Raw genomic sequence first — 16,443 nt, 5'->3', positions numbered from 1 at the left:
GGGGGGTTGAAGGGAGAGAAGCAGTAAACACTGTGGGGAACGATGGTTCTAAAAACAGCCATGCTACTAGGTATCCCGAAACTACCCTAAATTTCCACCAATGAGAAAGAACAGGATAAAGAGGGAGAAGAACTCGGAGGGATTTGAAAATCGCGGATCAAGGGGTTGTTGATACCGAGAGAAAGAGGGAGAGATGTTTGCATGATTGGCCTGAGGAGTCGGCGCGGTTGCCAAATCTCCGGCGACAGTGACGCAAAGATGGTGGGGACGGGTAGCAATGACGCGTGGTCTGATTGGTGGAGCTCGCGGTGCCGCCTTTCGAGTCTCACGGAGCGTCGCGCGGTCGCACGGATCCGCAGTTCGCATTCGGAGGCCTTGCGAGCTACATCTTTTCGAGAAGAAAAAGAAAGATTGGACGGGTTCATCAAATTTCCCCCTCCACGGGAATCGCGATAAAGAGTCTTCGATTCGAAAAAGTGCCAAGTTTCTCTCGCAAATACTCTTTCTCCGTCGCTGGTACACTACGACACATACACACACGCACGCACACGTACACGTACACGTACAGGGTCACACAACCCATATATACGTAATCGTCTTTCGTTTTCACGGTGATCTCTACACGTGACACAAACTGAGCATCGAAGAGGCTCCAAGGCGAAAGAGCGGCGTGTTGTTGCTTGCTGTTCGAAGCGAGAGGAGATATTCGTCGATCGTTCGAATTTCTTTGTCAGCCTGTTTGTACGCTGAGAGAATCGAAACGGGTGTGCTTCCAATGTAAATCCACAAGAACGTATCGTCGGAGTGGCAGTTTTTGTGTTCTCAAAGTTGATACGTACAACCGCGGTTTCTTCTTAACTATTAACCGGCTACCGTGCTACGACACGCACGCTGTTCTGCTCTGAAAGAAGAAGAAGGCTAGTCACGGCCGGATCGCGACTACGTTATAACCTAACTCCAGTGTGTTTTTGTGCGAAAACGAGGGAAAATGTCGACTGCCGTCATGAGCACCCCTATGTTCGTCGAGTGTAGCGAGCACTTATTTAAGGTAAGATACTTTACCATTTGTCACACGATCGTTTCGTCCTTTAGCGCCTTCTTTTTTCAAACGTTCCATGTTGTCAAGTCGTAGGTAGGGCAAACATAGGCGACTGAGTAGTATAGGAGTGTCGAATACCGTTGAACGAACACTTCAAACGATACGATTATCGATATATTTGAAACGTTGCGAATGGAAAGAAGTCTTTCTATATTTAGACTCGTGAACTTTGTTATGAATCAGGTGAGGCTCGACGTGTTTGTTCGATCAGTGGTTATTTCGTGTCGTTATCTTGGACGATCACTTTCTATTAAGATTGCACTATCACGAACGTGTGTTCCCTATCGTTTCGAAGAATCGAGAATCCGACTGATAAGCAACAAAAGCAGCAGGTTCTAGATGCAAAGATGGCTGGTTCAGCACGTGGCATCGCGAATACTTGGAAATTCTGACTATAGTATGGTGGTGAATAAGTTCGTGTTGGATTCTCTCGTGGCCGTTGTAGTACTCGCTGGTACTCGGTGGTACCGTGGCGCAAACATTTGTGCAACGGTGTTGGTACGTATTCTGTTCCGACTGCCACGGTCTATTGCACTGCGGGACAAATATGGAATGGAACGGATAGAAATGGTGTACGAAGAATCTGCGCGGTTAGGAGATACGTAGCAGAAACAGGGCCGCGCGTTAGGAAATCTCGCGTCTTCCCAAATAAATTATGTATATCAAAATGAAATGTAGTTAGGTAGACGGCTATAGCTACGTACTATGTATTACCATTGCTATGGTAATGGTATTTATTTTACCGCGCAAAAGAACGAGAGGTCGTGATGTAAGAGTTATTTTCGGTCGTACGGTCGCTGCTTTCTTCGACGTTTATTTGTTTTCACTACAATTTTTACTTTAAATCGCGTTAGTTCCTGCATCTGTTTAGCTTAACTCGATTTTCGGATTTATTTTTCGCTTCGTCGTAAACATAGTAAACTCCCAAGACATTTGGACTCGTCTTTCGACAAGAGTGAATTCTTCCATCTCGCGATCCATCTATTTTAAAATACTATATATGTTGAAATATATTTTCGCAAGTATGCTCTCCGATTTTAGCGCACGACCAGGCGTCAAATTCGTACGAAAACAAGCTGGAACTTTTATTATTTTCTATAGAAATTAGAGGTCGTTCTCAATGTTGCGTCGTTGTAAATATCCTTCGTTTGATAAACTCGATTGCCGATGATGAGTCTTTGTGTTTAGGTTTTGCAGCTCGAAGCGTGTTTGTATAAGCTCTATCTCGTTACACACGACTCTGCTTACTTGTGTGCCTGATTTTGCATATGGTTTTCGATTGTCAAACTTTTCACGGATGACACAGCTGTCCGCAGTCAATGATTCGTCCGAATTTGCGACGACCCGACGATCGTTTCAAGTATAGAAGCTCGTGCCAACGTTTTTTCGTCTCGCGTCATTCGTTCCCGCTTCTGAAATCTCCGATTACACCGATTCTCAGACCCCTGGGAATTTGGCTTCATTTTTATCGTCGTCAAAATTTACGCGTTTCCAATTCGTCCATTCGTGTCACAGAACTAACAGAACAGGAAAGTAACTTCATTTTAGTTTTTTACTTGGAAAAAGATATTTATTTGGGTTTGATCTATGCAAAAAATATGTATTTATATATATATAAAAAGAATAATGCATTTATTGCGTTTATGAAAGAAGAAAAAGAAACATATAGGCTCCTACGAAGATAATACTTTTTGAATTCATCTTCTTTTGACATTGTATTTTGCTTACGCCGATGATGAAATTATAATTTGAAACAATTACGTTGACCGCTCTGTATAGTATATCCAATACATAGCAAGTAAAATCGAATAAATATCTAAATTTAAATCGAGTTGCCAACTTAGATCTGGGAATTTTGATAAATTTCCTGCAATAATGTTCGCGGTAGCTTGCTTCGTGCGTTCATATCTGTCTGGGTTTCGTAAATCATGTTTCGTATAAATTCGTTAATGTACGTACGAATTCCGTCATGCGACAGGAACTTGTTTTATAAACACGTGGCAGAACTGTTCTTCCCTCGTTTCGTCAGTTTGTTAGTTTTTCTTTGTAGCAATATTGGAACAACGCGGTATCATATCTGGCGATATTCTCTAATTTGAATACAAATGCCTTTGTTCGCTGTTACGAGAAAACAGACAAATAATTTCATTTATGTTTACCAACTTCCTTTTGTCCGCATTACCGCCAATCCGAAATCTGGTTCGACGATAAGAATATGTCTATTTAACCAAAGTATGTTACGGCTTCCCTTCTCGAATAGCAATCTTTTTTTTTCATAGACATTTGTATCTACGCGTAATGCGATTTTCCAAGATTTTATTTTCCACCGTACCGCTTCCACATTTTACGAGATATATAATTAAATAAATACGTGATTCTCGTAATTTTATTTCGACGTAATTCGTAAAAGTGGTGAAACCGCTTATCGTTTCATCTCTCTTTATCGCTATTCTTCCAACCAATACCTTGAAATTTTCAATAATCGTAGTGGCAGCGTAATCTGTTCCCTTTGATCAGAGTTCAAATACACGCTAGGTATATGTTACCTACTACCAAGCATCGGGGATTCGTTTAAGTATTTGAGCGATAGAACGAACTTAAACCCTGGGCAATTGTTCAAACGAAAAGCAAAGGAACACGTGGGCGATCGTATTCGCGAGTAAAAATACCACGCGTTCGTTCTATAAATTGTTTCTTTGGTGAATTACACCTCCATTCATTTATTCATAGCCAAGTCTCCACTTAACTAGCTTACTTCGGTCACGATTGGCACGGATAAGCGAGTTTAGAGACCGCGGGGGTCTCGTTACATTGAATTATCAATTCGGGTATACAGGGAGTGTTCCAGTTTTTTCGACTAAATGCTACGACGGTCTTTCCATTTTTTTTTTTTTTTTTTTTTAATATAAATCGATTTAATATAAATTTGTAGATCGTAGGTAATGGACATTTTTGTACACGATCCGTTACAGTGTCGAAGAATTTAGAAACGAAAACGCTACATTGCAATCTTTTCGTGGTGTTGTATAAAATCTTTCCACCTGTTTCTGTCTGACGGAAAAGAGCTTCGTCGAACAAATCGTAATTGTTATTGTTTTCGTTTCGCGACCGACGAAATGGTCGGACAAACGACGCGGCAGCGTTCGAGTTTTATCGCGAACTTCTTTCTTTTCCCTCTTTCCTTTTCATCTACGCGCAACTCGTAACTTTCCTCGGCAATTTCTCCTCGGCGATTTCGAAACTCGTTCGATCCGGGATCGTTCGATCGTGCTCGATGCCTATCTGAAGCTCCGTCTTTCCTTTTTTTTTTTTTTTTTTTTTTAATATAAATCGATTTAATATAAATTTGTAGATCGTAGGTAATGGACATTTTTGTACACGATCCGTTACAGTGTCGAAGAATTTAGAAACGAAAACGCTACATTGCAATCTTTTCGTGGTGTTGTATAAAATCTTTCCACCTGTTTCTGTCTGACGGAAAAGAGCTTCGTCGAACAAATCGTAATTGTTATTGTTTTCGTTTCGCGACCGACGAAATGGTCGGACAAACGACGCGGCAGCGTTCGAGTTTTATCGCGAACTTCTTTCTTTTCCCTCTTTCCTTTTCATCTACGCGCAACTCGTAACTTTCCTCGGCAATTTCTCCTCGGCGATTTCGAAACTCGTTCGATCCGGGATCGTTCGATCGTGCTCGATGCCTATCTGAAGCTCCTCTCGAAATTTGGACTTTGTTACTTACAGTTTAGATAATCGTTCCGTTCCGCCCGGACATTTTCTCTTCTCGTTATTTTCTATTCGAGGAAATAACGTCTGATTACTTTAATGGTACCAGATTTGGATCCTTTTAGGTATCGTTGAAGGCAAATTCGGTAAAAATGTACAAGTTGCGCGTATTGTTACGCTACGTGACGCACGCTTCGCCGAAATCAGAAAGTAGATAAAACTTTCTAATACAAAATCAGGAAGCTTCAACCGTGAGAGGATAAATCGTGTTCCTTGTAATTCACGCGTATAAACACGAGTACGATATGATATTCGTCCATAAATCTCAGGCAACCCCATATACATACAACCGAGTAAATCTAATAAACATGCGTGTAACGTTAGAAATTTCAAAGAAATTGTTCGCCGTGGAATACCAAGAACTACAATGCTCTCATCTTATTCCGAACGTGTACACGGTAGCGTACTTCGTTTCTTCTTTCCTCCCGGCCGTTAGGACGAAATTTATTCAAATATCGTCGAGTTAAGTTCCGAGCGTCGAGGCGCTAGATGGAAGGAAGTATGTATAGCGTACGGCATGACGCATCGGAATGATCGAGCAAAGATTCGATTCACAAAGAGCGAGTCTTTTGTGCATTAAAACAAGAATATAACCAGGTGTCACGATATAAATACGCGTATTAAAACCTACTGTTATCGAGATACAACTTTACGATCTCGTTACGCCTTTTATACCTTCTTATCCGAGCAACTTTTAACTAGTCCCGTTGGACGAATCTTGCGTGTAAGATAGAGACGCGTTAGAAAAAATACGTTGTAAAGATGGGAACCATCTCGTAACGAGAGATGTTAAATCGTTTATCGCGAAAGGATGAAAGAGAGAGAAGGGAAGGTTGGCTGATAGAAGTCGGTGATCGGGCCACGTCCATGATAGCGCCGAGTCTTACCCTTTCCGTGGAATTATCGGGGTCCGGATTTTTCTGAAAGTGGAAACCTCGCCCTGAGCGTGCAACGTGCCCGACGCTGCACCGCGCCGGCACATCAACAAAAAGCGGCTCGGCAAATGCAAGCCGTAAGCAGCGTAGGAACCTGTTGCTTCGGATTTATGACGGAAGGAGAGCCGACCGAGGAAAAGACCGAGTTCGAGTGAGAGAATCAGAGACAAGACCTGGGTGGGGGAGAACGAAGGGAACTCTGGCTAGACGAAGCCAGAAACCGTACGAACGACCGAGACACGAAAAAGCAAGACGAGGATAGGTGATCGAGGCAAAACCAATGGGGCGCAGCGATGCTGGAAACAAATGGGGAAAAAGTGGAGAAATGTAGGGGAGCTGAAAAGTGGAAAACCGCGGGAGGGCGGGAGAGAGAGAGAGAGAGAGAGTGTGTGTGTGTGTGCTAGTGCGGATAGAAATGGAAGTGGGTGAGCAAGAAGGATGAAGCGAAAGGGAGACGGAGCATGTACGGTTCGTTGAAAAAAAGAGAGAAACCATGCTTTGTACCTGGTTTCTATGCAGGTTCGTGGATGCTCTGCCCAATGCCATAATATGGTCACCGTAGTGGTATTTATCCGTCGTTTCCTTTACGTTGTTACGAATTTTTTATGTTTTTGAAAAGAAACGGGTTTTGCTGTCTCTAAAACCCTGATGAAAAAGAATGGGTTTTTTCGTGCGCTTTGTTCGGCCAATTTTCTAGGCTTTGCTCATAGAATATTCCTTTTCGTCTGCTTTCGTGATCCTACATATCGCTTATAACGATCAATTGTTGTCATTTACCGGTTCATTTTTATAGTGTCCTCGTGATTCTTGTTGTCCCGTTTAAAGTGCGTGTAATCTTGGATTAAAGTAGGGCAAGCAAAAACGAGTAGTTCTTTCTAAGATGATATCGGAGTCGTTGAAATTGTCTTGTTATGAATACACTCGTCGATCAGGAAAAAGAAATAAAAAATAGCAGAGAGTGCAACTAATGTACGTAGAATATAAAGAGGAGGAGGGTGTACGTAAGTTTTCTAACGGCAGAATTACGTTAATTACGCGAGCAAAATGGAACCGGTTGCGTCGAAACGAAATGTACGAATTTCTGCTGCGATATTAACCGTAAAAAATCAGGGGACATCGGTCGAGTATATTTTATTAAAAGGTTATCCCACTGATTTACCGTTTGCTCGTATCCCTGTAAGTTATCCATGCAAGTAATACATTCAAGTAATACGACTCGTTGTATACAAACTTAGAACCTGCAAGGTATTGTTTAGATTTTCCCTTACCTGTTCTTTTATCGCGATATCTTTGTTTTCTTTTAGAACCGTGTTTAATAGACCGTGGTAAAAGTAAGATTCGAATGCTTTAACGTCTCGTAGGATTCGAAAGGAGGACTGAAAGATGATCGAAATTACGATTTGGAACTACAGCGTTGCAACTGTGGAAAATACAACGGAAGATGCTAGTAGAAGGGTGGAGAATTTTATTTCTTCTTCTATATATAAAGGACGTTTGTTTCAAATTATAAATTCGCTTTCTTTTTTCTTACTCGCATATTACTTACTCTTGATGGAAGAGATTTTGCGAGGTCATAAAACTAGTCAGGCTTGAAGGTATAACCGCGGATTAATTTTTCTCAATAAGATAATTACCGTAGCGTAGAAAGTGACAGGGCCTCGTCAGGCGTACTACTACGACCCTAACTGTGGCTAGATCGATCGACGCGTTTACGTGTTTAATTTATTCAATTTATGATCTCGCTACATACGTACATCTTTTCCGTAAAGATCTCATTTTCCATTCTTCCTTTTCGTCCGACTGCATCGTTTGGTATAAGGATATCTTCATCTTCTCTTGACGAGTTTTGATATAAGATTTTTCGACTTTAACTTACAAGTAGCTTAACGGCTATAGTCCGTTTATCCGCGGGAGGATGTAATGGCTGGTTTTTGAAACGTCAACAGCAATTCATTCACACGAACGGTTGAAATTTCACACCGGCGTTTTTTTACGCGTAACTGACTTACACCGATTGGCTTCTTAGCCATCTATTTATCAGACGCGCGTATCTTTTTTGCTGGTTTATCGGAGCGGATTCACCGATTACACTTCGAGGTCTTCGGGCGTTCTTCCTTGTTCGTGTTACGTAGCCGTATTTCTAGAAAAAAAAAACGGTGTTTTATTTTCCCACAAATTCAGCTTATAACAGCCCAAAGATTCTAAACTCGGTGGAAATCTTATCGCTTTCTGTGTCTTTCGTATTCCTCTTTTATTTATCGATGTCCCAGATTTTCTTACGTCGTTGATATTCCGACACGGACACGGTAAACTTCAGTCAACAGCCGCTAATAACCTCTGACGTTGACGCAACTATAAACTTGTGGCGTCACTCGACAGCGACTATGACTTCTTCAAATCCCGGCGCTCGTAGTCCGATTTTTCTTCCACGACATCTAAATGAGACGAAAAAGTAGCACTATCGCCACAACTATATACACATCTCAAACGAATAAACGAGATACATTGTTACGCATTAAGAGAAATGCCCGGTATCTTTCGCAATGAAATGCAAACTGAAGTAAAATTAAAGAAATTTTTTTAATGAAATTTCAAATTAAAATTTTTCTAGAACGTGTACGAGGCATTGTGTGGATGTTAAAAAATGAAAGAAAAAAAGAATCGGTACATGGTGGCCTAAAAGAATTGAAATTATATTCCGGAGACAGAGAGAATAGTGGTAGGTCCACGAAGGATTTCTCCACCAGATGGAAATCTCCTTTTTATTCTTTTATGAGACTGAGATTCGAGCGTGTCTCCCTTTTGCGGTTCTCCTTGCAAAAAGTATGTTCGACGAGACGCTCAAAAACTGTTCCCGTATTTCTGAAAAGAAACTGGATACACAAAAGCGTAGAAGGAAGCCGAAGAACGAGAAGGGTGCACCTTGCTTCCCTGCGTTCCTGCGTTCACAACGCGCGTTTCTGTTCCCAAGGAAGCCTAAAGGTTGTCTCACACGTGAGAAAGCGAGAGTGCCACGCAATATTTTCCCGGCCTCGTATCTCTCGATCCTTCTCTCGATATTTTAGCGCCTCTCGATTTCACTTTCACGCTTGATTTACCCGACGAGATCCACCTTTCCAATTAAAAACATTCGACTTTCCACGCCGTGTTGCCGATCCACCGAAAAGATTTAGGCCAAGTTTCCGTTCGTTCGATTGGGAACCAACCTGTTGACGAGAAATTCGATGTTTTATGGGCTCGTATTCCGAGGATGAGAGAATTTAGAGTTCTGGCATCGTTTAATCGCGCGTCGAACTTAGAAGCGGATCAATGGTTGAAAATTTTATTGTTTTAGAAAGTAGCGCGGCTCTTGACGAGAGCAAGCACGTTTCTTCGATCGTTCTTATAACGACTGTAATAATCGTGATTGCGAACCAGTTTCGAATTTTCATCCCAAACGGAGTTGAGCTCGATCGCAGAAATAATTCTCGATCGTCGATCGTCGGCATTTTTGTGGCTACTTTGAATGTTTTTTCTTCTCCTCCCGCGGTATGGTCAGAAATAAACGAAGAAAATCAAATGTACAACTTTGTTATTTTCCAGTTGTTTTTATTCCACTTGTAATTATTGATTTTGACCTCAGATATACAGGATTACATTAATCTATTACAAAAAAAAGAAAAAAAGAAAGAAGCTTAACTACACTGATAAGTATTCGTTTATGCTTACGATGTATTTATATATGAAATCAGAATCATAGATAACCATGAACATATTACTACATATATTATTTTTATTACTGTTACATATACGTTACTACGCATATATGTTATTACATTGTGTATCTAAAGTACTTGTTTTTCCGACGGTTATCGATGTGACGAGACATGGAGGTCCGATGTGATGAAAATTCCCATCTAATTGATCGAAAACTTAATTCGAAACAATTATTTTTCTATAGGCATTTTTTACAACCTGTACAAAGTCAAGTGAAGCGAGAAGCGAGTTCGTGGGAGCTGTTTAATAAGTAGCTACTTGTTGAATAAAACATATCGAGCGCGGAAGGTTAGTGCTATTACGATCAGCGCGAAAACAGTGTTTTGCAGCGTATCTTTAATAATAGAGCATTGGCGGGAATACAGAACGAGAGAGAGAGAGAGAGAGAGAGAGAGAGACGACGACGTCGAGGAAAATATGTTGTTTTGTAGGGGCGATCGAAGCGAGACTCTCGAAGAAAGGCGTGTCGGTGGAGCGTGCAGGCGTTGCATTGCTAAAACATTATACTCGGAACACGAACCTTGTTGAGAAAGGTAGGAATAGTGATTAGTGCGGAGTGCATAAGTATTCTGCGTGCATCGGACAGCTATTTCGAATGAGATATTGTGTTGTGTTCCGCTGCGTGACCGGAATAATGAATTCATCGTTAATGACTTGTTATTTTCTGCTTCTTCTTCTTCTTCTTCTTCTCCTCCTCTTTTTTATTTCTTTTTCCTCTCCACTGAACGATCGATTAATCGTTAACGACGAAAGGAAAACTGGCACGCTGAAACGACCGTGATTTAAAAAACGAAAACAAACGTGAAAGTTGCTGGAGTCTAACTGGTTACTGTGACGTGCAAAATAGCCGATCGAGAGGAAAGATCACGATCGTATTGCTTCGTCCCGATTGAAATTATTTGGTCGTTGTACGCGAAACGCGCGATTTCACAAACGCGCAAGCTCTTTCGCGATTTAATTTGCCAAAAGTGTCGTGTGAATTTCAAGTTCGAAGAATACGGTGGATTGTTAGCAGCACATTGAAACTTGTCTGCGGAGATTTTTAGTGGTTAATCGATATAGCCGATATAAACTTATTTATATATGAGTTTATTTTCGGTAATTTGCATACGAATTTCTCGTCGCTGGTTTGAAAACCGTATGCTTCTCTGTACGTATAGATCGGCTTGCAGCAGTACTTTCCGCTCGGCTAAACTTGTTCTTTCTCGATCTTTTCGACGGTGTTACAGGCTTCCGGTGTAATTTATCTCGGTATTGTGACTTCACCTTATTATTTAGGTCGCTAACTATATTCCAAGTTTTTACTTTCCTGATAAATCAGTCAAAGTCTGTGGCCATCGCGTATCGTTAACCAAACGACACGGAGAGCAGTCGATGTTGTTGCTACCATCGCTTGTCGCATCATGGACAACTTCATTTTTACTTATGTTTTAATTATACGCGTTTACACTACTGTGATAGTTCAACGAGGATAATAGTTGTATAACATTGACATTAACTATAACTGTTTTTGTAATTAAGAGAGAAAAGAAACTATCGATTAAGAATTAATCACTGTTTCTTAACTTTAATCATATCTAAATATAAAATACAAATCTTGTATAAAAATGTTTGTATGCGTTTGCCGTATGTAATTATTATATAATATACGATATATAATTGTTTTGAAACCACCGTCATTCCTTTAATCGTTGGCCGACTTTAACGCAACGTAGCGATCGTGTACAGGAAATAAAATTTGCATAGGTGCATCGGTTCAATTGGGGTAAAGTATCGCTTTCTCGGCGTTGCCGTAAATCTGTAATTATGGCTTTTATGATACAATAGAGAGATACGTACGTATCCCCATTGTGGAATTCATTAAGCACAGAATGTCGAACGCAAATGGACTATGAGGACGTGCAACGTTGTTAACCAGCAATCTATAAGATATTCCGCACGCGAACCGCGTTCTCTGCCTGCTTAGGCCACAATTCCTCCTTTTCGTTGATCATTGCTTTTCGACACTTCGCTGCGCATATAAATCGCTATAAATTCGTTTTCGTTGCCATTGTCGCGAAAGTTGCCACTTTTGCTATTTTATCTTAGCGGTTTTAGTCGCTGTTGCGAAATTGTTGTTTCCTTCGGCTGGTTTAGCTTTTTGCTTGCTATTTTATATCTTCTATAAAAACGATGATATTCATTTATTACACACGCGCGTACATTTTCTCTCTTTCTCTCTCTCTCCCATTCATTCATTCACCTACTCAGTCGAGGTTAATTGGCATTAAATTTTTTTACAAGCATAATGCGCGGTTGCTTGAATAATGACAACGCGTACGTCGCTTCAAGGAGAGCCTTGGGAAAGAATCGAACTCGCTTGCGGTACAAGACTATCGCTGTGAACGTTTGTAGGAAAATTTTGACGACTCGTTGCGTTTCCTTTTCGTTCGTACAAAGTCAGAATACTCGGGAAAAACGTGAAATTGAAAACAAAAATGGAACGTATGATCGATTCTTAGTCTCTCGTCCTTTCACGAACGCTGGTTAGCTGGTCTTTCTCTCGTGAAAAATCGAAACGAGGAGGAAGAAAGCCCGAAGGTAGCGCTGGAAACATGGTGTGCCCTTTTTGTTCGGCCATGTGTACGGAACGCGTCGTTTTTACAAACAGGCGCACATGTGCTTTCTTAGCCTGGATGGATTTTCTCGGACTCGCGTATGGTTATCTTTTCAAAGCGTTTCAAGTGCTTACTTGTCGTTCCACGAAGTGAAAATTAGAGTCGAGTCGTTTCTGAACAACGTACCAGCAGCGTTCTACAATCTGTGAAAATATGAATAAAATGGAAAGGAGAAGCTTTGCCTTGCGAACAAAGGCATATTATGTTGGAATAAAAGAAAGAACCAATGTTCCTAGACACCGTACTTCCTAGGAACGACATTTTCCCGCATAACTCGACAACCAAGCTCGAAGACCGATTACCTACAGCAAAAGAGTCGTCCTAAATGTTTACAACATATTTTAAAATCATCGAAATCGTATTTTCACCGAGTCACAAATTCGTCGAACGAGCATATTTTTCAAATCTCCAGCGGTTTCCGTACAAAATCCCAAGTGCCACTTACGCTACTGTATCGATACTCTGTCGATACTCTGTCGATGCTCTGTCGATGCTTTATCGATGCTCTAACGATACTCTAACATCTGTAACGTGTTTTTCGCCAGGATTCATCACCTTGCACCTAACGAAACGTAGTCTGTAGAAGCATGCAATTATGGCGTATCTGGTGAAAATAGCTGATGAAACGGGAGATTTTCCTGACGATGCGCGGACAGTTTTACCTTTGATTCTCGTTTGCCAGTAAATTTAAATGATGCGGTGGCGGTGAGGCGGCCGAAACGGAACGGCAGAGAAGTAAAAACTAAAAGGAAGCATGAAAACAGCTCGATGGGCACCCTATGCTCGCTGGCGAATACGTTGGCTGTGCGTGTTGGTTCGCTGTGGTGGCTTCGTGTCGCACACTTGCTCTTTCGATGCACACGTGCATCCAGTTTCTTTATGCGAAGGAAAGTCATGGTGGTCGTGCAGCAACGCCTGAATCACGCGGCGTTGCACTCAGCATCGTGCGCGCGCCTGTGTCTGTGTTTTACGACCAGTCAACTTTGCGGCTTCTGCATAACTCTCTGTATTTTCGTGTGTCACGGGATGTATTCGGTGGCTCTTTGTTCTCGTGTACGTGGACACGACGATTTCATCGTGATTCAACGTGCAACCTCTTTCTCTATCTATATCTCGCGTTTGTTCGCGCTTTACCTTGTTTCACAGTTACCTCTGTCTGGATCGCGTGCGATCGCTTTTCAGACTTTTTCGTCCATCTTCTGTACAAATAGAATCTTTGCCGTAGGAGCTGGCGGTATAGCGCGAACGTCATGGGAACGTAAGACCTCTGTTTCTCAAGCTTGTTTATACGATGTGTACGAACCATGACGAGGATAGACATTTTATATGTACTCTGCTGGACTATGCGTTTCTCGTACAACCAGCAAGCGCGTTCGTTGTAATCGCCTTGCGTTAGTTTTACTTACCAATGCAAGTTTGTGACACACGAGCTTTGTCCGTACTTGGAACATTTCTAGTAGATTTATCGAGCGAAAGTTAATTTAACGCTTTGATTTTCGAACCGTTCGAAGAAATTAATTTACTCGAAATAATCCTGCGACCACCGATAACGTCAACGAGAGATATTACATGATAACGAGGTTTCAATAATTTGATTCTACATTTAATAGAAAATTAATCGTCGTTTGCCTGTTTTCGCGAGAGGAAATTCTCTAGGTTGCAATTTTTAGCGACTGTACGTAATGTATTGTACAAACGTACGCCAAATCTGTTCCGTATGTAAGATATATGGTATATAGAAGAGAGGCAGAGGAATAATTTTAAACGAATACACTTTTCAACTTCTCATGGTCTTTCGTTATACTTATCTCATCGATCATGTTCCCCGTTCTATACGCAAGTCCTGCAATTACGCAGAACGGAATGCAACGTGGCCAGCTAGAAAAAGTCGCACGTGTAATTGGCCTCCGATCCTTCGATTATTTTAACCGCTAGTTAATCGCAAACACGATCGTTGACGGTTTTCATGGCCTTTAATTACAAGACGAAGTTTGAGCCGCGTTATCAAGGTACACGAGTCGAGTGACTTTATCGTAAATCGTTCGTTCGTGGGAATCGTGCGATTTGCTCTTTGATTAGGAAAATCGGTAGCTGTGGATAATTTTTCAAACGTTCTCGTCCCAAGTCCCGAATCATTTGCTAACGTTAAACGCGTAACGCTTATAAAAGACTTTCGAAATACGTGCTTTTGAAAACACCGTTGATAAAACGAAACGTTTTACGTTTTATGCGAATGTTGCTGCTGGTTCACCACGGCCTCTCTCAGTTTACCGTTTACATTGTACTCTTAATTAATTCGTTATTTTTCGTTTATTCCGGTTCTGTTTTCGCTCGAACTAACGAACCAGCGTTGTACGTGTATACATCGTGGTTGCAATTGGCCAGACATTTTTTACATTGTCTCGTGATGAATTATCGTTACGTGTTTGAATGGTACATTGATTGTGGGCTAACGTGTTTCCCGAGTGGTTTAAGCCTGACTCTGATGTAGCTACGTAAATCGTGTCTCGTACGCAACGAACAAACGACTGAACCGTGACTTGCCCTCGATACACGATGAATAATGTGTAGAACAGTTTTCTCAGCGATCGGAATAATATCATTTTTCAGACGACTACTAACGTTCTAACGCACGTCTTTTCTTCGCCTCCGTTGTTTTCTTCGACTACTCGAGGTACGGATGGTGCAACAGCGGTGATCTTTTTAGCGCTCGAGTTTAGACGTATTGGCGAAATCCTACTCGACGCTGATGTACGCGAATAATACCTCGTTGTGTCTTTAGCGTGAAGCTAGATGCTTTTGTTTCGAGCAACGTTTCGTCGTTGTCGTAGCTCAGCGATAAAGGTAAACTGCGGCAGAGGAAAGATGTGATTTATCCACTTTACGTCCACTTTGTTTCCGTTTCGATTAATTTTCATTTTCGTATTTCAATATCGGTAAAGCTCGTTCCGCTTTGTTCGGTGTTTCTCCGCTTGATTCACCGCATTGTCTGGCCGATCGTTTCCTATTAGGATCCCATTAGCGTGGAAAAGTAGGGGAAACGGGAAGGAAAAGCTTGGAACAATAGGTTGGTGGAAGCATGAGTAGTAGGTAGTCTACCACGTGCTTGCGTTGTGAAAACTGTCTAACTTTCTACCGGCGGTGAAACGTTACAGAAGGTTGATTCTGATAAAGCAAACACAATGGTATTCGTACGCAGCCACGAAACAAATACTAGTCGCGAAGATAGTCCGTACACTCGGTACATACGGTAGTATTGAATTTTTATCAGGTCACATCGGTAATAAATCGCGTGTCATCGCTATAGAAATCTGATCGGTGGTACACGTAGATATATACCGACCGTGCGATACAAGCGAAATATGTACAACGTATTTTTTCAATATTTCGTTTCACGGTTCCTTTAACAGTCTACTGCGTTTTATCCGATATACATGTGTATATTTTATTACGATTATTTGAAATAAAATTTGTGAAGAATCTGCTGACCAACCGGTAACGCTAAAGCGAAGTAAATATTCGCAACGAGCAAATCAGCTGTGGAAACAGACTGAATATTTAACTGGCGGAAACACTGTGTTTATTCAGTTATTAATGTTGGTTTCGCTAGCTTTTAACGCTCACCTTGGATTCCCGAGTGCGAACTGGGATTTGCATGAAAATAAAAAAATTCTCTCTCTTTCTTTCTCTCTCTCTCTCTCTCTCTCTCTCTCCCTCTTTCTATATATAGAGAGAGCTCGATTGTGATTGTCCCGTAAGGAACTGGAGAAAAAGTTGCGCATTCCTAAAAGGTGCAGTTAAAACTGACGTGGATCTTTGAGTCAGAGAACAATGTTCAACCAGCTGATACGTGTCATTCGGAATAATAACGACTTAATAAAATCTCCGATCTTATTGAAATTTGTGTATAGTTTTATGAAACGCGATGTACTTTTATAGCGAATATTCCTCGATATTCAACGTTACACAGAAGCTTGTTTTTACGCTATTATTATTCCGAACCACTCGTATAACAGCGTACGATGTAATAAAAAGTGTCATTGAACGGTCGGTCGAGGAAGCAGAGAGGAGAGGAACAAGTGCAGGCGAATCGACTCTGAAAAGTTGGAATCCGGTTTTTACATGGTCGGCGTCGCCATCTTTTCCACTCGCTATCAGACCTGAATCATACACGTTAGTCATCGCGTTTTACAATCACTCGCGTCCCGTGCAC

The 16,443-nt window shown here is 41.4% G+C and overlaps 1 protein-coding gene across 1 annotated transcript in view; it reads left to right on the top strand.

Moving 5' to 3' along the window:
- Positions 1 to 285: 285 nt before the first annotated feature.
- LOC100743445 (protein TIS11) overlaps positions 286 to 16,443 on the top strand; it is a 25,495-nt gene continuing 9,337 nt past the window's right edge. The window contains exon 1 of the mRNA XM_033323479.1: positions 286 to 1,048. Coding sequence (XP_033179370.1) covers positions 989 to 1,048 — 60 coding nt within the window. The 5' untranslated portion in view covers positions 286 to 988. The remainder of the gene's footprint in view (positions 1,049 to 16,443) is intronic.

The sequence above is a fragment of the Bombus impatiens genome, unplaced genomic scaffold, assembly GCF_000188095.3.
Source record: "Bombus impatiens unplaced genomic scaffold, BIMP_2.2 scf_1055, whole genome shotgun sequence".
Taxonomy (NCBI): Eukaryota; Metazoa; Arthropoda; class Insecta; order Hymenoptera; family Apidae; genus Bombus; species Bombus impatiens.
Note: the sequence above shows the minus strand (reverse complement) of the source record. Positions and strands in the feature narration are given on the sequence as shown.